The sequence below is a fragment of the Batrachochytrium dendrobatidis genome, assembly GCF_000203795.2.
Source record: "Batrachochytrium dendrobatidis JAM81 unplaced genomic scaffold BATDEscaffold_17, whole genome shotgun sequence".
Taxonomy (NCBI): domain Eukaryota; kingdom Fungi; phylum Chytridiomycota; class Chytridiomycetes; order Rhizophydiales; genus Batrachochytrium; species Batrachochytrium dendrobatidis.
The window spans coordinates 526000-552637 of NW_006281115.1; the positions used below are offsets into that span (position 1 = coordinate 526000).

The 26638-nt window shown below is 38.1% G+C and overlaps 10 protein-coding genes across 10 annotated transcripts; 8 read left to right on the forward strand and 2 right to left on the reverse strand.

The window, feature by feature from the left end:
- Positions 1 to 143: 143 nt before the first annotated feature.
- On the forward strand, positions 144 to 548 carry BATDEDRAFT_92498 (uncharacterized protein; the record flags this gene model as incomplete). The annotated part of the gene is made up of 1 exon (XM_006682634.1): positions 144 to 548. The coding sequence occupies one exon, from the start codon at positions 144 to 146 to the stop codon at positions 546 to 548; it is 405 nt and encodes a 134-aa protein (XP_006682697.1).
- Positions 549 to 1481: 933 nt separating this feature from the next.
- On the forward strand, positions 1482 to 2859 carry BATDEDRAFT_28338 (uncharacterized protein; the record flags this gene model as incomplete). Its single annotated transcript, XM_006682570.1, has 3 exons — positions 1482 to 1578; positions 1952 to 2137; positions 2213 to 2859. 3 exons carry the CDS (start codon positions 1482 to 1484, stop codon positions 2857 to 2859), a joined length of 930 nt encoding a protein of 309 aa, XP_006682633.1.
- An 854-nt stretch (positions 2860 to 3713) lies between these two features.
- BATDEDRAFT_92501 (uncharacterized protein) lies at positions 3714 to 4805 on the forward strand (the record flags this gene model as incomplete). The annotated part of the gene is made up of 1 exon (XM_006682635.1): positions 3714 to 4805. The coding sequence occupies one exon, from the start codon at positions 3714 to 3716 to the stop codon at positions 4803 to 4805; it is 1092 nt and encodes a 363-aa protein (XP_006682698.1).
- A 329-nt stretch (positions 4806 to 5134) lies between these two features.
- BATDEDRAFT_92502 (uncharacterized protein) lies at positions 5135 to 5799 on the forward strand (the record flags this gene model as incomplete). Its single annotated transcript, XM_006682636.1, has 2 exons — positions 5135 to 5548; positions 5611 to 5799. The coding sequence occupies 2 exons, from the start codon at positions 5135 to 5137 to the stop codon at positions 5797 to 5799; spliced, it is 603 nt and encodes a 200-aa protein (XP_006682699.1).
- A 161-nt stretch (positions 5800 to 5960) lies between these two features.
- BATDEDRAFT_28341 (uncharacterized protein) lies at positions 5961 to 6530 on the forward strand (the record flags this gene model as incomplete). Its single annotated transcript, XM_006682571.1, has 1 exon — positions 5961 to 6530. The coding sequence occupies one exon, from the start codon at positions 5961 to 5963 to the stop codon at positions 6528 to 6530; it is 570 nt and encodes a 189-aa protein (XP_006682634.1).
- A 138-nt stretch (positions 6531 to 6668) lies between these two features.
- On the reverse strand, positions 6669 to 8780 carry BATDEDRAFT_28342 (uncharacterized protein; the record flags this gene model as incomplete). The annotated part of the gene is made up of 4 exons (XM_006682572.1): positions 6669 to 7074; positions 7189 to 7927; positions 7990 to 8154; positions 8708 to 8780. 4 exons carry the CDS (start codon positions 8778 to 8780, stop codon positions 6669 to 6671), a joined length of 1383 nt encoding a protein of 460 aa, XP_006682635.1.
- Positions 8781 to 10553: 1773 nt separating this feature from the next.
- On the reverse strand, positions 10554 to 11393 carry BATDEDRAFT_28343 (uncharacterized protein; the record flags this gene model as incomplete). Its single annotated transcript, XM_006682573.1, has 1 exon — positions 10554 to 11393. The coding sequence occupies one exon, from the start codon at positions 11391 to 11393 to the stop codon at positions 10554 to 10556; it is 840 nt and encodes a 279-aa protein (XP_006682636.1).
- A 2261-nt stretch (positions 11394 to 13654) lies between these two features.
- BATDEDRAFT_92504 (uncharacterized protein) lies at positions 13655 to 16763 on the forward strand (the record flags this gene model as incomplete). Its single annotated transcript, XM_006682637.1, has 2 exons — positions 13655 to 14489; positions 16009 to 16763. The coding sequence occupies 2 exons, from the start codon at positions 13655 to 13657 to the stop codon at positions 16761 to 16763; spliced, it is 1590 nt and encodes a 529-aa protein (XP_006682700.1).
- A 2796-nt stretch (positions 16764 to 19559) lies between these two features.
- BATDEDRAFT_28345 (uncharacterized protein) lies at positions 19560 to 21254 on the forward strand (the record flags this gene model as incomplete). Its single annotated transcript, XM_006682574.1, has 2 exons — positions 19560 to 19668; positions 19789 to 21254. The coding sequence occupies 2 exons, from the start codon at positions 19560 to 19562 to the stop codon at positions 21252 to 21254; spliced, it is 1575 nt and encodes a 524-aa protein (XP_006682637.1).
- Positions 21255 to 24559: 3305 nt separating this feature from the next.
- Positions 24560 to 25273, forward strand: BATDEDRAFT_28346 (uncharacterized protein; the record flags this gene model as incomplete). Its single annotated transcript, XM_006682575.1, has 1 exon — positions 24560 to 25273. One exon carries the CDS (start codon positions 24560 to 24562, stop codon positions 25271 to 25273), a length of 714 nt encoding a protein of 237 aa, XP_006682638.1.
- Between the last annotated feature and the right edge of the window lie 1365 nt (positions 25274 to 26638).

A 26638-nucleotide genomic window follows, 5' to 3' on the forward strand; every position in this document is an offset into this window, starting at 1 on the left:
CGGCTCTCTACCAGCTGTTCAATCCCAAGGACAAGATTATCAAGTTCAAGCAGTTGATCAATGGAGAAAAGTACAATGTATATTCTCGCTACGAACGGTCGTTTGCTGACGAAGTACGTCGGCAGCAGAATGAAGATCAAGTTATGGAGGAGGAAACTCACTTGGCCGTGAGGCGATTCCTTGCTACCCATCTTGGTCCTTCAATCGAGGTAATGCCAACGGACATTATGGCTGCAGACGGAAAAACCATTGTCCAGGAGTGGAATGCTGTCTTTAAAGATGGCAATGTCCTGTACTTATGCGAGGCCAAGCATAATATGACCGATAAACAAGTGAACAAGCTCCCTGCAAGAATTCGCAAGTTCAAGGAGTTTCAAGCCAATGCCCAGCCAGAATTTCGAAATGTCACAAAGTATGTTGGGGTGTTGTGTGGTACGTTGTTTCCAGAGGATATTAGAAAGATCGCACACCTTGGATTCATTTGCGTTTATCCATCAGGATATTGTTACGATGTCAAAAAGCCGGAGGATTTCATCATTGAACGTTAATTGTTGTTTGATAATAAAAATAGCTTTACCAAATTTTGAAAATAACAACTGAGTAGTCTTGCATAGAAACAAATATAACAAATTTCAGGCAATTAGATTCTGCTCAGATTCTAAAAGTCAAATTCAGATTCTAATTAGAAACTAAATGCGTTGAATGTCGGAAAGAATTATTTATGACGAAAGTTTGATATGAAATTATTATACTATTAACTTTTGACCATTTCAGCAGAGAATCTCGCCTAAAAACTGGTATCATCGGATGCCCTATATACTACTGACATTGTTCTTATCGATGGGGTTAAACCTGTTTTGATGGAACTGGAATTGATTGAACCATCACTATATCTATCGTATGATGATACTGCCCTCGAGAAATTTGCCAATGCAGTATTTGCTTTTTTGGAAAAGCAATAATTGCTCTATACTGATTTTTTGATAAAGATGGAGTTTGGTTTTAATGCACAAATGATCTGGGTTGGTTCTAGGCTGGTTTATCCTGTTTCGATACTATCAAGTGCTCACCAATGCAGCTAATTCTTTGTACGAATAAAATCAAATATGTTCAACTTTACTTTTACAGTTGTATTTTCAATTAAACTCCACTCTATTGTATCCTAAACTATCAGATATGTTTCCGTTCTAGTTCAAGAGAACAAGATCGCAGGTTTCGAGAATATACTTGTTTTCATTTCAATCACCAGGATACCAGTCAACTTTGTCAGTTCAAATGACCCAATGTTGTCCAGTAAACTGGCACAACCATTTCATAAAGTTGGTTTTATATCATGTATTTTGACATCCTTATTTAATGTTCCATTTTACGTGAATATGTCGGTGATTTAAATCCTATCAACTTGTCCAAACATTGTTTTGCAAACCCTGACAGTATTTCATAGACTACAAAATTGCATTCACTATATAATACGCTAAACCATGAATAACTTGCCAGAACGGGAGTTTCACACCATTGTTGCTGGTGGTGTAGCTCTTGCTGCTAATGCCGGTTTCATCAATGTCGTCTCTATGGCAGGTGTATTTCCAGGCAAGTGCCATGAACCGTGTATCTTGTCGCGCCATCTTCAGTTTGACTTGAATAGATGATTGAAGTCTATCCTATCCTTGCATGTATTTCAATTCATAGTGCACAACACAATATATAGTGTTTATTTACCACTTGAATACATATTTCTTTGACCATTTTGCATATCAAATGCTCCAAACTCGCGTTAGTCTGACTCAAACTATTGATTGCTACAACACGCTTCTTGTATTCTAATGATTTGTTTTCATAATGCTATGGATTGTGTTATTGCAAAACACAATATTTTCTGATACCACAAACCAATTGGTGGCTGCTCACTAAAACCTGTTCACATTGACACAATTATCAACTGAACCTATAGGTGTGACGGTCTCTCATGTCACTGGATCGGTTTCTCGGGTTGCTATATCGGCTGTTCAGCAAGACTGGGAAACATTTCTTTTGGTCGTATCTATTATTGTATCATTTACATTTGGATCGTTTATGGCTGGATTTATAGTGGGCGACAACCGATTCAAACTTGGTGCCAATTACGGAATAACACTGTGTATAGAATCTGCTGCGTTGTTTACATCGTTTATGTTTTTGCGTCGAGAGTTGGTATTGGGCGAATGAGCTGCAGCATTTGCTTGCGGATTACAAAACGCAATGGTGACTTCTTACTCTGGGTTGGCTGTTCGCACAACACACATGACAGGAATCGCTACAGATGTAGGAAATATCTTGGGTCAAGCGTGTCGATCCGATACCAAGGCCGAGTTATGGCGTCTCAAGGTTCATGTTCCTATTCTTTTTGGGTTTATTGCAGGTGGCATGTGTGGTCAAATCGCATGGCTTTCTATTCACGAATATGCTCTCCTTGTCCCGTGTATATTCACTGGTGGTGTTGCCGCTTTGTATCTCACTTTACCGTTTATCAAAGATGCGGCAGAACAAATTAAACACGCTCTTCCTCATGAACTCCATTTTATGGACAACTATGAAGGAGATCCTCGGAAATATAAAGAGTATCATAAGGAGCAGTTGCTGAAGCAAGTAGATCACTATGCAAAAATTACTGGCAAGAATGTCGATGATGAAATTCGAAGGTTTTTGAATGATATGGTTGGAGACGATGAAATTGAAATGGGAGTATTAAATAGCGTATCCATCAGCAGTACTGGAAAAAGAGATAGCGGATCATCTAGACTGCTCAGTTCAAGACGTGGACAATCTGCATATGGAGCAACAGATGAAGATGACGACTTACCTAAACAAATAAATATTTAAATTATAATCACATGGATCGAGTTTGATTATCAATCGATTGGTTGGGCATTTCAAGTGATTAAATGGTTTATACAGTCGTATTCACGCAAAATGGATCACCCAATACGAGTGTCAATATATAATAAACTGCCAATCTCATATGATGATTTACATTGCATTTACTGTACAACATTTTCATTGAGCTTTTTTACAAGTCTTTTGGTGATTGGCATGCAGAGTTGCATTCTCAAGACATGCAATTCTTGGTTTCTTGAACTAGAACGTAAACGTATCTGATTTTAGCATACGAATGTTTGTACAGTTTGATTGCCATCAAAACAGTTTAATCTATGCATTTCAGTACATCAATCTGGTGATTGTACAACGTATGACTACCAGAAATGAACAACTATTCCAGTTCAAAACTATCGTTTGTATGATATGATGGATGTTGCATCAGTCAAAAATGTCCATCAAGTCAATCTTCAATATGAGAGTGTAACAAGTATCAACCAGTGTTTACTACAAACTAAAACAGTCACATACATTGCAATACCAATACAAAACCATTCCATTTACATCATTATGGTGTAATTAAACAATGATCATTTGATCAGTAGTCAGAATCCAAATGCATGTTACAACACTGCACCAACCAACTGTTTGAAACATACAGTATTCTAGCAGTATTCTACAAATTGTTGCTACTACATGATGATGCAGTTTACGTTGATTTGTGTAAATCAAATCAAGCTTATAGTTTAATTAGAGTTTAATGACATGCTCGTAATTGAATTAAACTATTCTGCGTGTCATGATTCGCATTAATATTGTATTGATGTGCAAGTATAAAAACATCTGATTTGGTGTATAACATGCTCGTTAATTTGTCTATTATGAAGTTTACTATTATTTCGACTGTGATTATCACTGCTTCTGCAGTCATTGCTGTTCCTGCCATCAATGACAGACTCCAGTTTAATGCACCGTCTATCAACCAAAATCAAAACACTGGTCTCGATACTGGTCCTGGATCTGGTCCTGGATTTGGTCCTGACCTGTCATCTGAGTCTGGACCTGGATCCGAGTCTGGATCTGGACCTGCCATTCAGGATGCAGCCAGAATCCCGATTTTTTCAGCTCCAACGTTTTCAAAACCAGTATTTCCACAAAACACTGCTGATACTCAAAACATTGATATTCCACATCAATCATCCGTCTGTTCAGTTGACGATTACGCAAACACCATCCAGAATTTGCAAAATGTAATCCAACAACAAATGTCAACCATCCGTGACATGCTGGATAGATTGCATGCATCCAGTATTCAACAACCAGCAATGCCTGATTCATCGTTTGGTGCACGTCATGATGCATTGACTCGTTTGCATGATTTGAATGATCGTCTTGGCAACAATATGGTCAGATTCACGACTGCTAGTCCATTGGTTATGGATTCATGGTCTGATGTCAAGAGCGGTATGAAACCATCATGTGCCGGAATCAATGCGGTTTCCACATGTCAAGAAAATGCAATCAAGAGTGATGTGTCGTGTGGTGAAGACAAGTCTGCAGCAGTAGATCGAGCCAATGCAGTGCGTGGATTCATACGTGGCATTGCATTGCAAAAACTTGCATTGTTGGACTGTACATCATCTAATCTTGAACAGCAATATCAAGGTAACCAAAAAACACAGCTACTGCAGCAACTTGATCGTGTTCGTGAAGCCACGGCAAAACTTGAATTGCAGTTCAAATCGCTATCATGTCGTGCCAAGCAACTAGGCAGCTGTGATGCCAAGATTGGTGAGTGTAAAGGTGTTCAAGATAATACACGCTTGGAACGACGATGGTGGGGAGCAGGATCAGGAGCTGGATATGGCGCGGGAGTTGGTGCAGGATATGGCGCTGGAGTTGGCGCAGGATACGGTGCTGGAGTTGCTCCGGGATATGGTGTAGGCATGTAATAATTGAATCTACCCATTTTTTGTTAGCACACCTAAAAAGCTTATTATATCCAGACCGGGAATTTTCCCATGCTTGATATATTTTTGCAATTCTGTTCACACTTTGACACAATAAACTCAACTTGCATGTATGTGAATTTGTAATATTGACTTGAAGGATGTTTAAGCTATTTTATTATTTGTTGGAATGTATTGTAAAGCTGTATTTGATTCGAATGTGGGAATAAAACCTTGCAGTTGAGGAATATAAAAGCCAATACACTATCTTTATTGATCAACCAATCTTGGCTATTTATAAAATGCATCTGTTTACTATTATAACTGCAGTGATGGTGCAGATCGCAGCAGCCATTCCATCTTATACTACTATGGGTTACACGACTGAGAAACGCGATTTGGGCACAGGTTGTCCATACACTCTTGATCAATATGGGACTGCTGCGATGCAGTTTCATACCACCATGCAGCAACAACAAACAGCCATTCAAGCACAAGTTCAGGCCACTGCTACTGCCATAGCAACCAATGGCGTAGCTATTGCTTCGGCCAATGCTGTTGGTGGTGCAGCCGCGGCACCAGTGGTTGATCCATCTGTATACTGGGCTCAGTGGCAGAACTGGAATACCAATCTGGCTAGTTATGGAAATGTTTTGTGGAATGCCGGCTGTTTGTCTACTTACTGGGACAACGATAGCAATTATTATAATGCAATGATTGCTCTGCAGCAAAATCTCGCACTTCAGGTAACTTTAAACTCGAAGGGTTGAGTTACTATTCTAAATATTAACATGTAAACCCATTATAGAATCAGGCTATTTGGAATAATATAGCCGCTGCTAATCAGCAAGCTGCAGCACATGCCAATGCGCTGTATCTACAGACTGCAACCCAAAATGCGCTGACAACATTCAATTCGGCAGCATGCCAGATTAATACAGCGTATGGAGCACAGTTGAGATGGAATAGTGTTTCGGGAACTTCATGGAACTGTTGAGGCTTATATTGAACTGAATTCCTTGGCATATCATCCAATATGCAGAATGATTAAATAAAGTTTGAAGTTGGTTCAGATCTTGTCGATATATTATCATGACATTGGCTGAGCGGTAAGTAGTGTTGGCTAGAATGATAGTATTCAGCCATTGCTACGTGTAAATGGTTTGTATTAACGATGCTCATGCTGCATTCGCCTCAAGGTTTGCATTGATTGAAAGGGATAGAGCTGTTGCTGCCAAGACTCGAGCAGTTCATCCATCATCCTCTACAACTGTTCAGAAAAGACTTGAGCCATCCACTTTTAACAAAAGACTTGATGCAAAGACTGCTGCAACTCTCTTGAAGCAGCAACAACAGACTGGTCATAAAATGTCCAATTCTGCTGCCAGTATGATGACCAAGCAAAGTAATGGTCGTACTAAAGCATCCAAGACCATTTCAGTGGTCAAACCCCTTGTAAAGCGTCTTGGACCCAAACCAGGTCCAATTGAGAATCGTCTTGGCAAGCGGCTTATTGACCGGTTAGGTGATAAACCCACTGCTGCTGGAAAGACTAAAGCTGTATTACGCTCCAAGAAAGCAGGAAAGGTATCCAAGACTATAGTATCCAACTCGACTCCTAAAAGCAAGACTCGAGGACGTGTTGCTAATATTGGCTCATCCAGTTATTCTGCAGCAGATATGATGGATGATGACGATTACAAATTTGGTCAAGCTGCAATATATTAATTCTCGATATTTCAAGATTATAATTAGACTGGTTCATTACTATGGTTGCAGCTGTGGAGTGGATCTCTATTGCAGTGTGGATGGATGGGCAATCATTACTGCACGATAACAAGCCTTCAACATGCTTCGACTCGTGCATTACAAAGTATCGGGTGAAATTGCAATAGATTCAAGTGGTGCATGTGTTGCTTGATCAACAGACTCACCCCAATCACTCGCCGGATCTTGTTGATCAGTAGTTGTTGCATACTCGATAGAAGGCCGAGCCGATTCCTTATTAGACCGTGTCGGCTTGTCCTTGTCTGAATCAAAACAAATGATGCTATCGGCTGCATATACTTTTGTCTCTGTGGACTCCTGTTTTTGCTGATGTGCACAATCGCACAAGTCTTTTAGCTCGTCTTTATGCATATTGACATACTCGACGGCTGTACATGCCGCTGCTTTTTTGGCATCGCGTTGCCCAGTGCCGAGACATTGAGCCAATACCATGTTGTGATACGTGATAGTTGCGGTAGTACCTCCATGTAGACCATATTCATATCTGAATGTTTTGTTTTTAAAAATAGTTGGATTTCAGTACTTTTTGGCAATTGTATTCAACAGAAATGCAGACAATAGATTTGTAGTTGTCAAATTTACCCGACAAAAAACATACGTGTAATCTATCTTGACACATTTAAACAATGAATAGGACAAGGTTCGCAATTCAGCAACTGGGTTCTCGTATATCATTGATTCTCCACCAAACAGCGATGTGAATCGCCACCACCAAGGTGAGATCACTGTGATGTCAAACATGCTTTGCACGCAGTGTATATCAAATTGAGAATCTACAAATACAGCACCTAGCATGGACTCGTAAACATCACCTGCAGTTTTTGGTGCTGTATTTCCCTTGTTCCAAAACAATCGAGCAGAGGCAATTTGAGTAGCTGACGTCGATATTGGTAATGAAGTAGATGATTCAGATGCAAGATAGCCTTGAACCCATGCAGTAAACCGCCCGATTGCTGCTTCCATAGTCATATCTGTATGGCGTATATACTTTACCAACCCAATTTGAATCGACACACATGCCAGAAATTGATTGCAAACAAGCTCAGCGCGAAGTTTTGATAATCCACCTGGATTCAACGGTGGTGTAATTTTATACAAATGTTGCATTGCAAGGTAAGAAAGCACTGCATCTCCTAAAAATTCAAGCCGTTGAAATATGCTACCCAGTTTTCCCGTTCCTGAATGGTTATAGTCCATGATATCAACGAGTTTATGCATACTGCTTACACCACGTACATCAAACTGGTTTAGTGATATACGAGTATTGCGGTTTGACCAAATCGCAATCACCCATATTGTCGACTGTCTAACTCGTTGACATTCAAACCGTGCCATCACTAGTCACAATATAATGGTTGACTGGTTCGTTTGATTGATCTGACATTGACACTTTGCAAACCTTGACTTGATTCATCAACTTGTATATTCATATAATATTGGGTTTGTATCATCACGTTGGACTCGTTATCAAACACCTTGATGTGTCCATGCAACACAAACTCGATATACACACATTGGTTATTGTTTGGCATGAGTGGGCGATCATACATACCAGACAATGCAACTGTATTAGTTGTATGATACAATCAATCATGGTTGATTCATCACCATCAAATATCAAATGTTGGTCACGTATACATTGATTTGTAATTGCATGGTTTGTTGGCAATGCACACTATGATATGATTGACAAGTTGTTGATTTGCAGTAATCAGATGTGCATCACCTGTAACATTGGATGCAATTGACGAGTTGTAACCGCTAGTCAACAATCATCGATATGTTGGTGATTGTATCGACTACATGATTGGTATTGATTAGTTGTCATGATCGATTGGTGAGCAATACAATCCACATTGATTATGACGTGTCGCAACTAGTTGATATATGCAGACTCGACTGATAATCGACTATATGTTGATGTGTAACTCTGTCACTGTTGGTTTGGATCGGTCATTGCTACTGCTTGTATATGCAGTGTATACATGTGTGATGTATTGGATATCGGTGTTGTGTATGTTGAACCTGTTGGACAATATATTGTCATGTTGTATCAAATCGCACCATATTTAGAATGCAATCAGTGATTCGTTGGTTTAGTGATCGACTCAACTCACATTCAACTGTAATGGTCACAAATATGCATTGCTGATTGACACGCATATATCGACATGTATCAGACTCGGACATGGTGTATATCAATTGCATATACCAATCACTGATGCAATTGATGATGATCGACTAGTCAATCAATTGGATATCAACACCAATGTCAGTTAATTACCACATGAATACTTGCAGTTGTGACCTGTATTCAGTCAGTAATGTTGTTGTATGTCGCGACTTGGTGCAACATACAGCATGATATATTGGTCAATTGTATTGCAACACGATCAATGGCATGCTGGTGACTTGTTGTGCTGTCTGACTGTATATATGGTGTCGATCAGTGTCAATCAGTAATGCATTTGTATTGGTCATGACTTGCGTGCAGTAATCTGGCAGTATCGTGATGTATGATACCATGATCAATGCAAAACACCATTTGATCAAGCACGGTAATTGTGGTTGTGATTACAATCTAGAATTGGATGTGGAATACAATCACAATGACAATTGGCAGGATATTGAGTGACTTTGAAATAACCATTATTGGTAGTTCAATCTGGATATACACAAAAACAACCGACTGTTGCATAGACTGTATTTGAATTTGCATGATAGCAAGTCGTTGGATGACCCGACCTGTATACAAATTGACTGATAAATGACAAATGGGACCAATCTAAACAGTGCACAGATGGATGCTGGTCAAAAAACATGACCAATTGAACAATCAGTCAAATACTTGGCATACAATGACAGTATATGTTGTATTAATGGATTGTAGATGCGATGATAATTATCCAGAATGGCACTACCTGATCACTGGATACATGACCGCAATTGGAGAGATCAACGGAGCATACTACCGAGGTTGATTATACACCAACAGTGATGCTTGTATATTGATTCACCCTACATGGTGTATTTGGCGTTTTCTAAATATCCGTTTGGAGATTGCTGATTGTCACCCTTGAAACTGCCGTTGTTATAAAACGGCAGTCATGTACCAGATTCAACCCATTTTCATCACACTACTCGATACAATGTTGATTACTCTAGAATGCGTTATACTTGCGTTACAGGCGGTTGCTGCAGTTCGACTTGCATTAGAATCACCTTTTGAAATTGACAGTCCATCAAACAATAGGCTATCAAAATGATCACCCGTTGAATTGGATGGTGATATCAAGAAATGTTACACAATGAGATCCAATGTTGATGGAGTCGGTGTATGTATCATGCCATTTATTGTAATGTGTGTGATATGTTCAAACCGTGCATGTATTGGATCAGTTTAATATAGTATACTGCTGCAAATACCATGATTATTACATTCCATTAGTATGTGTGATCATATTGCACCAATCGACCAGTATACAATTACTGTATACATCAACATGTGCATAATGACCATATTGTTGGCATTGTATATTCAACATGTGATATTTGATACACGACAAAGTTGATACTGCGACTGATGTGTGTGATCAGTCAGGCTATTGATGCAACCATTTTGACACCACAATCAACGAGTCAAACCAGTCAAACCAGTCAGATCTGATATCAACACACATGGCTATTGTTGGTATTGGTATTGCATGTGCCAATACGACATGTCAAGAAATATCATATCGACACAATACACACATGCATGTCAGCATCATCAATGTGTACAACTATGCAATATATAATCAACTGTATTGTATTGGAAATACAAGTGTCAATGTAAAATATGATATCATGCCAATCAAGATTGTGTACAATGATCAGATATAATGCATGCACATACAAATTTATTGTAAATTAAACCATAATGACAATTGAATTGGTTGAAACAAGTCCAGATTAGCATTTAAATCAATTGAGTGGATCGTCACGTTTGGGTCGTTTAAAGAATGATCCCAATCCATCCATAAGCTTGGAAAACCCTTTCCGTTTATTGGAGGGAGCTTTCTGTCTAGAGGATCCAGATCCAGATTCTTCATCTGATGATTCTTCGTCCGATGATTCTAAATCTTTGTGTTTTCGTCGACCACCAGATTTTTGATCAAGATCCTTGTTTTTTAATGATTGCTTTTCAAGGTAATTTTTAGCGGAAGGCGTTTCTTTGATAAGCGAAGCTTGGTGAGCAACTGTTGCAACATTCATAGTGGCTCCGAAAACGAGACTCACAATCTGTTGATCGGTCTCCCATTCTTTTTCTACAAGATCACCAAGCTTGGACTCGCACTCAACAAATTCTTTTCGAAATTTGCCAAATTCGAAATATTGAGCTTCAAGATCAAGCTCAGCCTTTTGAATTTTTTCATCGTGCTCTGGATCGCCACCTTTTCTTTGAGGTTTCTTTTCCAGAGTTTCAAGCTTTTTTTCCAAGCGCTTTACCACCTTACGTTGACCCTCATATCGAGATTTTAACAACTTGCATATTTTTCTTTGCTGTTTACGATCATGATCTATCTCTGCGTATTTTTCGAGCAATTCCTTGACGTTACCTGGAAGTGGATCAAGACCGTCTAAGCCTATACCGTTTGGATTAGGAGTTGACGAGGTGCTAGCTTCAGTACTTGTAGTTGCACTGGGAATGACGGTTGAAGTGCTAGTTTCAACATCTGTAGTTGCACTGGGGTTGACTGGATTGGCTGTAGTAACCGAGAGGGCAAGCAAGATCGATGACAATACAGCAACTGCGAGTTTCATTCTACTGGTTTGGTTGAGCAAGTTGTAATGTCATTCAACAAGTCGGTTTTTGAACTATATTTATATTCGTTATTGAATAAATGATATTAAAAGCATACTCCTTGAATGACCGTTTCAAGGGCTAGCGTTGTCAGGGTTGAATGTTGATTTGTTGTCAATGCCAAACTTTGAAGGGATCTCCCTTTATATGGTGGTCTGCAACCTTGGTTGAGCCGCTATTTGATCATACGCTCAAATAGCATATGGTTGATTATAAAGCTTCACCCTAAAAATGGCTATAGTCAAGGGTCAGGGTTAAGAAATGAGCATAAACTGAGACTGAAATGAGTTGACACTCGGATATTAGTTGGTCATCAATATTGTTGTGATATTCCATGTTTATTAAAGTAGCAAGTGATTGGCATGATTCAACGTACAAGTAGTGTATAGTGAGCATCGGATGATACTGTTTTACTTGAACAAGAGTACTAAATCCGTTGGAATAATTGTAATTTAGTCATCTATTTCTGTACTACATTTTACACCCTCATTGTTACACAACATCAAATGTATACAAAGAAAACAGCTGGAAATAGAGTGCGTTTGTAGGAATACAAAACACCATACACAAGATGACAGCAGTATTGCGTACATACAAATCAAAGTATGCTATCATGATTGTCAACGGATTGATTAAAAACAACTTTATATCCAACTTGTCCATCAACAACCAACAACTCTGTTGGAGTTTTGTGTAATCTGATTTACATTAATTTAAATGGAGTGTGTATGATCTGTGACTGTTAGTAGTTGACAGAAAATAACAAATCAAAAGTGTAATGGGTGTTGCACAATAATTCAGGATCAGCAGATTTGGGGTTTTCAATGATAATGAAAATATGTAATAAAACAATAATATGTTGAAATGGTTGGAAGAGTCATTTATTAATAAATATGAGTTATAGTCAGTCTTGTAGTAATTGATTGTTTGTATCTTGGTGACACGAACAAGTAGAATGTATGATGAGCAATCAGAAAAGTAAATTGATCAATAGGTGTAATTCCTATTGTTTACCAAGTCAAATAGTGGAACTACGGCACACAAACATTGGTGATACGAGTCCTTGAATCATCACATATTACCATTTAGTATTCTGCATGGATACTCGACACATTTGGTAGTCATACATTGTACGATCACCAAGTTTGAACCCACATTCATGTATTGTGTTTGACTGTCAATGTTGTCAATACAACTCTGTACACATTTGTTGTATTCTGAATCACAAATACGATCGCAATCTAATTCAACAACAATGATGACACATGCCAGTAATGCAACCATGTATGCCAATCACCACCAACAACACCACTGTATTGTCAACCAGTCCATGACACTGACTGTTTATTACACACTGACACTGTTAGTGTTCCGTTTACATGACTAGACTGCAAGTTGTCGTATTCGTTTCTGTAGATTTGAAATTGTTAGTAATCGAGTTTTGACATTCAATTCGTGCTGTTTTTGTATATTTTTGTATATTGCTGGACATTCAACTCAACGTCTTGTTCCAAAGTAGACATGTTTTTGATGTCATGTTTGTATAATCGAAACAGGAATCCAGTTTGCCAAGTAAACGCTGCAAGACTCTTGACAACCAGTCATGTACAGTATTGAGTCGGATGTTCATACTATTGATAGCATGACAATTGACAGTTCAAGAGTTCTGTTGAAGCTTTTCTAATCATTGGCAATACTTTGAGTTTGCGTATTGAAAGTATTACAGTTGGCATAAAGTATTGATATTGCTGATATGATCATCAATCCATACTGCATTGAACAGGACTGCAGCACAGTGCCATATCACTAGATCAAGTGTTGAGGCAGAGTCGTTTGAAGGATTTTACCACTAATATTTGGCCAGCTGTTGTGTGGATAAACTGTTACCCTATACTGACCGTAACTTGAAACTGAATGATTATGCCAATCGATCTTGACATATTTTTTAGTATATGTATTAGGGTCACCATTCCTTGACTATGAGTCATGTTTCATTTAATGGTTGAAAGGCTGTGCATAAAAGAGTTTACACATGAGTATATGTGCTACATATACCTAAATAGCGGTCGAGTTGTTGCTGCATAAGCTCATATAACCCGTATGTCTTGATCATATATTTAATCGCTATGAAGGTATGGTTCATATCCACAACTGACCCATTCATTACCAAGAATTGTCCTACTAATTGACAAGCTTTATCACATTCATTCTCGTCGACAGGATGAAATTCATATCGACTATTGTGTTGTTGCTGTTGTCGGTGACAGTCAGTGCGGTAGTCATTGATCGTCCATCTGCCAGCGAATCAGAACCTGTAAAAGAATGTTCAACACAAATGCAGCAACACACTGGTATTTGTGCTTCAACTGGAACAGAACAACAATCAACTGAATCCAATCATGATGTAGCTCAGTCGACTGTAGATCCTGATGATTCAGACAGTTCTGTTGAAGAGTCCGATGAATTATCGTCATACTCTGAGTCCAAACAGTCAGATGATGATATATTTGACAACACACTATATGACGACATCTGCCATCTCCCTAAAAAATATGTCCCAGAGAATGAACGGCCCATTCTCACACATCAACAAAGGCTGGATAGAGTCGAAAAAATAATGAAGAATATGGGTATGGAAATTCCAACTGATGTTGGAGACGGATATCCGCACAAGATGAGCACCAAGGCAAAGGAAAGAATACTAGAAGCTAAACAAAAGGAGCGTAGAATGAGCTCATCTGATAAAAAGAAATTCAGGAAACTGAGACTAGGAAGATTATGGGTGTGTCGCAAGTTGGCTCTTGAACCTATCGAAGAAGAATCAATCAGAGTTGTATCTGAACCTACTCCAGAATTAAAATCCATCTTGAAACCCGGATCTACTTTTAAACCCCACGGCTCAAAACACGATCATTCTAAAAAACATCAGCAGAAATCAAGTCACGATGCTGGTTCAAGGGAAGCTAAAGTACACTTTGTACCAACGACTAAAATTGCTAGATATTCAAGTGAATCTAGTGTACTGCAAGAATATGATATTCAACTTCCTTCATTACGTTCAAAGTTTAATAGATTCAAACGACAGATGCTGAGGTTCATTGGATATAGAAGGCATACTTGAACATTTCTACGCAAACCACCATAACTAAAAGTGTATAGTAAATCAATGTTTGGACACTCGACTGTTTGGTAATTCAATTTCATTGTAAAACTGGAATCACGCTATCAACAACCTTGTTTAGAATATGTTGTACTGCAGTGTGTATTGTATGATTTATACTGTCAATTTGCATTTGTCATGTAAGCATTCAGTCTTGTTTGTCCAATAAACACCTTGCATTGTCACCACCATTTCCAATGTAATAGTATGCTTGAATTGATCATATTGCACCAATCAGCTACTGTGCACTGAATGTATCAGATGGTGTCATGAAATGGTGGATAATATTCATAATTGAAGTATTGGCAGTCAGTGATTGCATAATCAATTGTATACCGCTGATCACTTTGTTGGTGACCAGTATCACATGTGGTCAATATCAATATGTTGCACAACAGTCATTCAAACAGGTTGGAGCATGCCACATTGTAGCAATGCAATCAAATTGGTACAACACATGCCAACATACATGTAGTGTAGTGTATTATACACTAGTAGTGATGATGCAACCAACGACATGCGTGGTTGTAATATTATACGTGAAACCACATGATCATGTCTATGATTATGATTATGGTTATGGGGACACACAGCGTTACAATGATGGGTCAGCAACAATGTGATGTAACTGGATGTGCAATACCAAAACCATGTCCAGAATACGTGATATAACGACAACTTGCAGCCATATTGATGTAAATGGACCACTAAATAACAGTGTTGATGTGAAATAAACAGTTGCATTACTGGCATGTGTCATCATTGTTGTTGAACTATATTGAGATCGTATCTGTGATTCAGAATACAACAAATGGGTGTGCAGAGTTGTATTGACAACATTGACAGTCCAACACAATACATGAATGTGGGTTCAAACTTGGTGATCGTACAATGTATGATTACTAAGAGTGCACAAAGTGTAGATTCAACACTATAGTCTGATTGTGTGTCATATGATGGTTGTTGTATATCAAACACACAGTTTAGTCAATGTGTAGTAACCATTGTATATTGCAATGCAGAACACAGTCATTGCACAATGAATACAGTTGTAAAACAAAGCGTTTGCGGTTAAACAGCACTTTGAAGGGTGTGCTTTTCAATATACCTGATCAAAGGGTCGTAAAAGCATAATTCAATCGACATGATCATCAAATTAATCGATATGATATTGTGGATAGGGAGCAGCACACTGTCTAGTTTGATATTGGCCCACTACAAGCAATCAAATAACCCTGTATAATTGGTTAATCTAAAAGGGTTGGTTTGCTATACAAAAACATACAAATACAATCGATTGAGTTCAACTTTATAATCGACATCAGTCTCGACACTCTACTTTTGTACTAATCGTTTAAACCCATTGACCAGTCTGATGAAATTGGTTGATATTTTACTTGTACTGACTGCGGCAGCAACCGCCAATGCAATACTGACACCGACTGATAACGATGATTCACCACAAGCATCAGGCACTTCTAGTCAAGTGTCCGTTTCAACTAATGAACCTAATCCAGACACTTCAAATGAATACCAGCAAGAACCAGTGGATTTGAGTATTCACAACCGAATCCAACAACAGCCAATGGATCAACCTAATCCAAATACTCCCGGTCCAAACCAGCGACCGACTGTGATTGTAGCTGGTCCAAATATTCTCAAACAAGGCCGAAAACGCATAATTGGTGTGATTGATTTAACCACATCCGACCAAGACCAACAACAACCAACTGATGTAGCTGGACCGAGCACTCCCAAACGAGGTCAAACACAACCAATTGATCAGTCCAGCCCAAGTACTTCCAGTCAAAACCAGCAACAACCAATGGAACAAGGCGAGTCTGCCAATACTGTTCCAGATCAAGTGGCTGTATTAGGCCCAAAATATCAGAGAAGCTTTAATCGTATAAAGAAAAGGCTTGTAGAGTCTAAAGAATTACGAAACAAAAAACGCGAAGAATATTGTAAATCTATGGCTCTTAAATTTGAACAATGGTCAGCATTAGAAAGAGGAGAAGAAATATCAGGATCAAAGTACAATCCAGACACTGAAAATCAATTGAAGCAAGAGTATGAAAAGGCAAGCAGAAGAGTATACAGTATCAGACATGATCTGAAAGTGTTTATGGAAAAGCATGGTTTGAAATTTGAAGAACCGGACTCGGATTGATGATGTGTCGATGATTTTGATTTTGAATAAATTTAAACTTTCTGATGTGTGTTGGTATTTGTCGAGTATTGTGAATGGTCAACAATCATATCATTGATTGTGTATTGTGTTGGATATTACATCAATAGTTACTGGATTGTTGATTGATACATTGACACGGCTTGTTCCATATGCATCAATGACATGATAACAACCAGTGTTGCGTGTAACTATCAGACATACTTGCAATCACTTGTCAGTTGTATGATACCATCAACTGACCATGTCGTGTATTGTACAACAAACGGAGCAATACACTTGTTCAAAGTCTGTCACAAGCAAAATGTGTTTGCCATGTCACTGTCAATGTTGGAAATCACAAGACAATGTTTGATTGAAGGATTTAACACCTCATTACAAAACATCATTGCATTTTATCAATAATATACTAAAACTAACCAATACGTTAATGCCTTGCAACATATTGTGTTTGACTACAATCACATCCATCATTGTGCAGTTGGTGATATTGCTGAATCAAGATATGAAAGTGATCCATCAAGTGGTTCAATTAAAACAAACACTGCAAACCATTCAATCAATATTGGAAATTGTGTTGTAATACTGACCAGACAAACCTTTGAGTAAAATACAAGTCAATATACAGTAATGCCTGTTATGCTATGTATACTGTGGTTAGTGGAAATGATTAGTCGTATCCAATTTCAGATGATGATCAAATAATTCAGACTTGCAAGTATTATGAATTTGAACACATCCAAATTGCTGAAACGTTTGTTACTGAATCTAGAAACCCAGATCCAACAATGACAAATAAGCAGCGTCAAAACAGAAATCAATTGGATGCATTATCAACAATTAGTGAACATGAAAACAACAAAACATATGACATATGACAGGACATTTCAAACAACTTGTTTTCTAGAGCAACTATAAATGCCATTCATTGACTCGATCAAAAACTACAACAATTACTTGCAATGCATTCAAATTGGCATCCATATTTGACATCCATATCCAGTTCAACAACAGGGAGCGTCAAACAAGTGGTATCATGATTACTATTCACAAAACAAGCAAATCGGACAACAGCGCTGTCGCAACTATTATGCTTTAAACTTGGAATCAGAAACGATGCAACTGAAAAAAGTACACAAAGTCGACAAGTATAGTTTATTGAATCATTCAACACCAATATCGTGTACTTGAAAATCAATGACATCAATTCCACCATCTACCAGAAACATGTTTGTTGCGGTGTGTTATTTGATGTGAATTTTGCACCAGTATGTTCATGTCTGATACAATTCATGGCTGTTATTGGACTTTGTACGACTGAACCATTGTTCAAATGTGATGATGTTTATGCCACTGTTGTAAATCGAATGGGTGCATATTGAAATACACGATATTGTTGTAATATATTGTAGTATGTCTTGTATGCAAAATACGACAATCTCTCGAGTTTGAATTCATTGTAAATATACACCAGACACTCATCAAACTGAACCTTTTAGTATTTTTGCTTGCTTGAAATAGCTCCAGCAAACAAACAAGCGTTTCTGCAATGCACATTGTGTATGCTACACCAACAACATCATTGATGGTCAATACACACAAGTATTGTCGATGTACACTTTGAGTTCCAAGACTGTATTTTTTGTAGCGGGAAAGTCGTGGGAAAGCTGCACATTGAGTTGCACTGTTTTGAGTTCCACTTTAAACATCTGGTCAGCAATCGGTCCATACTTTTGACAAGCTCATGTATGAATGATGGTTTATCAGTGTTTTTATCAAGACACGGTAAATTGGTTCATGATCAATGATTTGAGTTGGTTTCAATGTTACTGCATTCATGACATTGAGTGTATCTGAAACAGCAACATCATCACTTGATTCGAGTTTGAAACGATAATTATTGACTGTGTTGGGTCAAACTGCAGATTCACTGCTATTGGATTCAGACTCTGTAGCAAGACTTTATGTGTGATGAAACAGCATTTGAAACAGCACCAATCGTTTGATTTCCAATAATATGAGCATCATCCATAATAATATCATCAGCGGTTTGTGGTTCAGCATTTACCATTATACGAATCCAGTGAATATGTCGATTGTAGGTTTGTAAACAGAGACTACAAGCCAGCAGTGACATCATTTGTAGACTTTTGACTTTGAAAGCATTCATAATTTTTGATATGTTACTATCATACAGCAAGGCACATTGCAGTTGCTCAATTTGTCGACTTTTATTGGCAACCTATTATGTACCAGCCACAAATCTGATATTGCAGACTTGTAGATGCTTAAAAATGGGGTTTTCAAATTGACTTTTGGATTTGAGGATCGTGGACATATGATGGCATATTGATGGTTGTCATTATTGTCAAGTGTGTTATAGTTGATCAAGGATGTGATGAAATGAATCAATATTCGATTGTGTTGTTTATTAACAAGAAAGTGAGTGTGTTTATAAGATGGAAGACAAGAAAGTCATGTGAATTCCAGTTCAAACGTCATTGTTGATGGTTTTTGATTGTTAAACTATTCAGAAATGTCTCACATTCACACACTACTAATGTCTCACACAATGCAAGTCAACACTCTCACACTAGTAATGTCTCACATTAATGAGACATTAATTCTGGTGTGAATTTGACTAATTTCCAAATATTTAAATCGTGTGAATTGTATTGAAATATCCCAAAATTTTGTTATTTTGACTCGATTAAAAAGTCGATTTTTGTTTTACAATTTGACAAATAAATTGCTTTTTTACTCTTTTTCTTTCATAAAATGCCAAAACGATTCCTCAATGTTGAATATGGCACTATTTCTACTGAAATCGATGTGACTGACTTTGAAGACCTGAGTGACGTTCAGGATGCTATCAAGTCTGAGTATGGTCCTGCTATGGCTGACATTGATGCTCCTCAACTGCAACTATACACCAACATCAACAAGGACCAACTAATCAACACCTGGGCTTTACTCGACTCTCTTCCTCAATAATACTTTACTCAAGATGGTTTTTGTGTTGTTATTGGTTGTTTACCACTACCTCCAAGACAACCTACCCGAACTTACCTAGATCCAACATCTGCTGCAGCCTCACCCGCACTACTGGATTTTTGGACTGCTTTCACATACTACCCTAACCCTCTTGAAGGAAACACTGTTGTCCAACTTCCAGCAGACGTATTCATCCTTGGAAACCATTCAATCGGATCATCCATTTACATCCGTCCTTGTTATCCTAAACTTCTTGAAAAATCACTATCTATTGTGCAATCTGCTGATATACGTCATTTGATCATCCTTGGAAATCTTGGAATTGGCAAGACATATTTTGGTTACTTTTTGCTGTTGCATCTTGCTCGCTCTGGTGCTACAGTCGTGTATGAGAGTGGAGTTGATCAAAAAAGATATCTGCTTACTCCCAATGGTGTATTCGAAGGAGGAAAGCATGCTTTTTGGAAAATCTTGGATTCCTCGTCAACATTCTACATTGTTGATGGCTCGGCACCTGTTGATGTTGATGCCAAGACTATTCTTGTTACTTTACCTCGTCGGGAAATTTGGCATCGGTTTTCCAAGGGGTCCTGCGACATTCGGTATATGCCAGTGTGGTCAAAAGAAGAATTGCATTCTTGTCGCTCAATGCTTTTTCCTACAGTCCCACAAGAATTGGTTGAAAGTCTGTATTTGAAGTGGGGAGGAATTGCTCGTTATGTTCTTAAATATGCATTGGTAAAAGAACAACAGGATTTTCTTGACAAAGCTTTAAATATTTCCAATATCGATTCAGTTGTCAAGTCTTTTGGTAAATATGGTGAAAACCTAGACGCTTCAAGTTGTTTGATTCATATATCAGTCAAGGATGGCTTCCACAGTGGTCCTTATCAGTTTGCTTTTGACTATGTGGTTGATGAAATTTACAACCGTGTCTATGCCAGAGACCGAGATCATCTTATCAGATTTGTTTCTGTCACTCGAGAAATTGGTGAAACTGGTCAACTTAATAGGGCATTATTTGAAAAGCACGCTCATACAGTCATCGCTAAAGGTGGTTCATTCAAGATTCGTGATTTACGTACCAAGCTGGAGTCTACACTTCAACTGCCGATGGATCTTACTACTTTGTTATTCTCCAACAATTCTCAAGTTCAAGACGCAACGAATTGCTATTTCCGTCCCATTAGCAATATTTTTGAATCTGTTGATTCGTTCATCAAGCCAAATCTACTTTTCCAAATGACCGGTGTCAAAGATCATCCTTGCAAACAGACTGGGATTTGTGATGTTTTGAAAATACTTGGTAATCCGTCGAAACCAGAACTGTATTGTGTTGTACCTCCTGATCGTTTTGCCTGTTTTACACGCCAAAGCTACCACGGAACAGATGGTCGAGTGTTGCCACAAAACGATACTATTGCGAGTGTTGAGAAGTTGACTCGATTTGTTTTGACGTTTGAACCATCTCATCAATAAGGTATGTAGACTAGAATTAATGATTTTTATTGGCTGCATAACGCTAATCCTAACTCTGTTTCTCGACCTCGTTCTACACAATACACGGCGTTTGATTTCTTAAAGGTGAATAATATCGTATGGGTTCCATCACACAACAAACCTCACTTTGTGGAAATGACCACTTTCATTGTCAGCAACTTCCCAATCGTGTAATTTAATAGCTTTGGTTTTGAAACCTATAGTTTCTTGTAAATAATTGCATATCACAAGACTGTTTTTCACCATACAGTTTTGAAACTAATATTTTGATTCAAAAACAAACTGCGTTTTCCTTTTTCTTTTGCAAATAAAAGTTGTTTTGTTGCTTACAATTATGGTCAATCAATTGACTGCCAAACTGTACAGTAGTTTTGCTGACATTGGATTTGTCCGATCGATAGTCTTGGTTTTCAAACTTGAATCAAACTCCCAGCTGACGAAACACTACAGGAATTGTTACAAGCACAAAAGCAGCTGTTTCAAGAGATGCTGGTATTATACAAGGAGTACCAGAAAGTATACTTTTACAAAGAATTGTTTGCAACTGAATTGAATCAAATAGCCATACGTGATAAACAGCGGGTTGATTGTGGCTTTATTCCCAATCAAATGTATTGACAAAACCAACCAGGGATGAGCCAGGATCAAGAGTTGAAGGCTAGACACAATCATGAATGGAATATGCTAGAGTATCAAAAAGATGATCAAAGAAAGCGTGAAATTCAACAGATCAGCAATGATGTCCAAATGCATAGTGTAATCAAGCAGATTTGAATCCATTTTGGCATTGCAAGACACAATATCACATTTGGAAGAGTTGATTGGAAATATAAAGACTCGTACTCGATAAACACGGACTTGTCAGTGGTTTGATTTTATACTCTATCATTCTTACAACAAGATCCAGCTAAACCCAGTCTGTGTACATTAACGCTTAGTACTGGTTAAAAAACTACCCATTGTATCCAATTTGAGGCATCAAGTATGAGTCTGTCACAAATAGCTCGTATTTATTATGAATTACAAGCAAAGCTATTGACTATTCTACCCTAATACTTTTGACTTGAATTCCTTTCTGCGAATAATTTATGTTTTGACAACTTTGTACATGATTTAGCAGTAAGTGTCGGTTAAAAAAACTGGTATCATCGAGTGTTCTATCTATACTACTTTCGATTGATCGAATGCCAATATGTTTGTACAACAGTTTGGTACAACCGACTGTCCATGGATTATTATCACACGAGTCAATGCTGACCTGATTTGCGATATTCAGTGTTGTTGGAATATCAACACAACATCAACACCAAACATCAGATCGACACTGCACGTTGATGTTGATGGATGCAACATGAATATTGAAACAATGCATCATAATGCGTACAAGTCGCAGATTGCAGTTCAAACTCAATGCAAAGTGCACATTGTTACAGTTTGGTCATGAACAAAGCGATACGCACAATGTGCAGTTCATGTCTACAACTCGACTGATTGGTAGACAACGACCATTTGCATTGTTGAACAGTAAACTGAACAGTAAATGACCATCAAACGCATGGCTTGGTATCGACATTCAAGCAATCACCATGATTGTAATATTTGCAAGTTGTCCACAAGTTGTCCACAAACGACCATCAATTGACAATGACATGCATGTGCATGTGCATGGTTGACTATACAATATACTACATGAACCAATATTACTGACTGAATACAGGTCACAACTGCGAGTGTTCATGTGGTAATGGACTGACATTGGTGTTGATATCGAATTGATCTCCTAATCGATCATCATCAATTGCATCAGTGATTGGTATATGCAATTGATATACACCATGTCCGAGTCTGATACATGTCGATATATGCGTGTCAATCAGCAATGCATATTTGTGGCCATTACAGTCGAATGTGAGTCGAATCGATCATTAAACCAACAAATCAATGATTGCACTCTAAATGTGGTGCGATTTGATGCGACATGACAATATATTGTCCAACAGGTTCAACATACACAGCACCGATATACAATACATCACACATGTATACACTGTATATATGCGGTAGCAATGATCAATCCAAACCAATAATGACAGAGTTACACATCAACATATACTCGATCATCAGTCGAGTCTGCATATATCAACTAGTTGCAACACGTCATAATCAATGTGGATTGTATTGCTCACCAATCGATCATGACAGCTAATCAATACCAATCATGTAGTCAATACAATCACCAATATATCGATGATTGTTGACTTGCGGTTACAACTTGTCAATTGTATCCAATGTTACAGGTGATGCACATCTGATTACTGCAAATCAACAACTTGTCAAGCATATCATAGTGTGCATTACCAACGAACCATGCAATTACAAATCAATGTATACGTGATCAACATTTGATATTTGATGGTGATGAGTCAACCATGATTGATTGTATCATACAACTAATACAGTTGCATTGTCTGGTATTGATGATCAACCCAGTCATGTCAAACAGTAACTAATGTGTGTATATCGAGTTTGTGTTGCATGGACACATCAAGGTGTTTGATAACGAGTCCAACGTGATGATACAAACCCAATATTATATGAATATCCAAGTTGATGAATCAAGTCGAGGTTTGCAAAGTGTCAATGTCAGGTCAATCAAACAAGTCAGTCAACCATTATATTGTGACCAGTGATGGCACGGTTTGAATATCAACGAGTTGGACAGTCGACAATATGGGTGATTGTGATTTGGTCAAACCGCAACACTTGCATATCACGGAGTCGGTTTGATGTGTGTGATGTGTGTGGAGTAAGCAGTATGCATAAACTCGTTGATATCATGGACTATAACCAATATACATCACACATATACAGTGGTAAACACCAACGTGTGATGTATCCAGTGATCGTATACTGGTCGATTGGTGCAATATGATCATGTCACATACTATTGTATTGGTGACAAATGGTCGTATAGATGACTGAATTATCATATACAAGTCATTGGTATCCTTGTCGCATTATGGTGCCATTACACAGCATTTCTACACAAATCACACCCTGATGCTACGCTTCCAATTTCAATAAGCAATTATATAAGAAAGAGTATTTCAAAGTCATTTCAACATTGATAACAAATCAACACCAACCCTGATAGTAACACAAATCCCTTAGGACGGTCATCCAAGGAATATGCTTTTAATATCATTTATTCAATAATGGATATAAATATAGTTCAAAAACTGGCTCGTTGAATGACATTACAACTTGCTCAACCAACCACTAAAATGAAATTCTCAATTGCCATACTGTCATCAATGTTGGCTGTCTGCTCGGTCACAGTTGCCAATCCAGTTGATCCCAGTTCGACCATGAGTGCTAAAGTCAGCACTGCGACAGTTCCTCCCAGTGCAACTGAAACTGAAACTGCAAGTGCTAAAGCTAGCACCTTGAACACTTTTAGTAGGTTTGATTATCCGAAAAAATTAAAATCATATAATGAGTTTGGCAAGTATTGCTATTCAATTGGCTTGGAGGGAGTATTCATGATCGAAGAACACGCAACACTTTCAGTTAAAATCGACAAAATAGAGAAAGATATTCACAATGTAGATGCTCGGATCAAGGCTCAAAAAAACTTGCTGTATAATCTGGAGCAAGATTTTGACTTTTTAAATAGAGCCTCGGGTCAAGGATCAGTAGACCTCGACCTTGAAGCTAATATTAGAACCCAGCGTGAGTTTCTTGATGAACTCCAAGAGATTCTCCAAAAAATTCTTGATGGGTATCGGATTAGGCTTAAAAAAGATTCAGAGCAAGAATTGGAGCTTAAACATTACTTTGAGCATCACCATAAGTTTGAGGTGACAGATTCTGACGATAATATAAACCTGGAATCGTATCACTCGTACAAGAGTTGTTTTGACTTTTTCTACAGTTACTTTTCAAGTGTATTTTCACGGTTTGAGCAGGATGCTCAGCAGCAAGCTTTACAACCATAGGCCCGTCACGATGTTGGAGTTGAGTGAACCATCACAGTCACATCTAGAATATGTTGTAATGCAGCGTGTATTGCATGGTGGTTTAATTGTCATGTATCATGCATTCAATGTCGTTCATTCAATAAGCATCGTGTATTGTCAAACAACAGTGTATTATACTAATGGTTTGATCATATTGCACCAATCAACTACTATGTGCTGTCATGACTGATCATTCGGTGTGCTACACATATTGAATGCATGTAAATCCATGACTGTCAACTCCTTGTTGTTGAAATGGGTTCAGATCACCATCAGCTCACTCACTCGTTGCACCGATGCGACTGCATGATCAACTGGACACCAACCAAACCACACTCGAATATATATGTTCCAGTCATGTGCATGGTGTATCGATTGTCAACTCACAATGTCAACTCCAACACATTCCACCATGGTTATGGTCACATCACACCATGCTGATGTATGTCGATCGGTATCACATTGCAACCAGTTATCATCCAATGACTGCAATGCAATACCGTGCATGTATTGTGACTGATACGCTGTGCACTATCAGCCAGTGTGCAACTGTCACTTGATATATCGACTCTGATATGCAACAACATGCTGTGTTTACCATGATCAGGTTTTTGATCAATCTTGGACTCATGATACATGATTTGCCATGTTGGATCGTGTGGATGTGTCATGGACTGCAATTTAGTTGCAGACACACATATGTTTGACATTGACTGATGCATACTGTGCAACGACTGATCAGTGCGTGTGTGATTGCACACTTGGTGGTATTGTGCATTATGGTTGTTTGACAATGGATGAATGCTGGATTAGTCAGTTATATACAACCCATTTGAATCGACCTATTTGAACAAACACTCGATGTAACTGACAACAATGTGTATACATGGTTGTTTGATCAATCGAGTTTCTGCTGATACCGCCATACATGAGTTGGTCAACAAACTTGTAGCACTGCCAAAATACACTCGTATGGTTTGCTTGTATGAGATAATCTTGTGGTTTAACACCCAAGTTTATTTTACAGTCGTATTCACGTAAAATCAAATACTTTTCTGTATTGATCTTGTAATGATTGTCTTGGAATAAACAATCATTACATATTCATTGTTGTTGTTGTTGTTGGAAATGGATTATTTGTTTTATTGAAGCTACAAGTTGTTTGGTGTCTGGAATGGCTCAGCACACACAGTCATTCCAAACACCAAAGTAATTGTCAGCAGGGTTCAAGAATGGACAGTATGATGCTGTATAGTGTAGTTCCAAACCTCGCGCTGTTTGTTGAATAGTTGGTAAACCATGTCTAATTAGAGTTGTTTTGTGGAATGGAATGTTGTCTAGAAT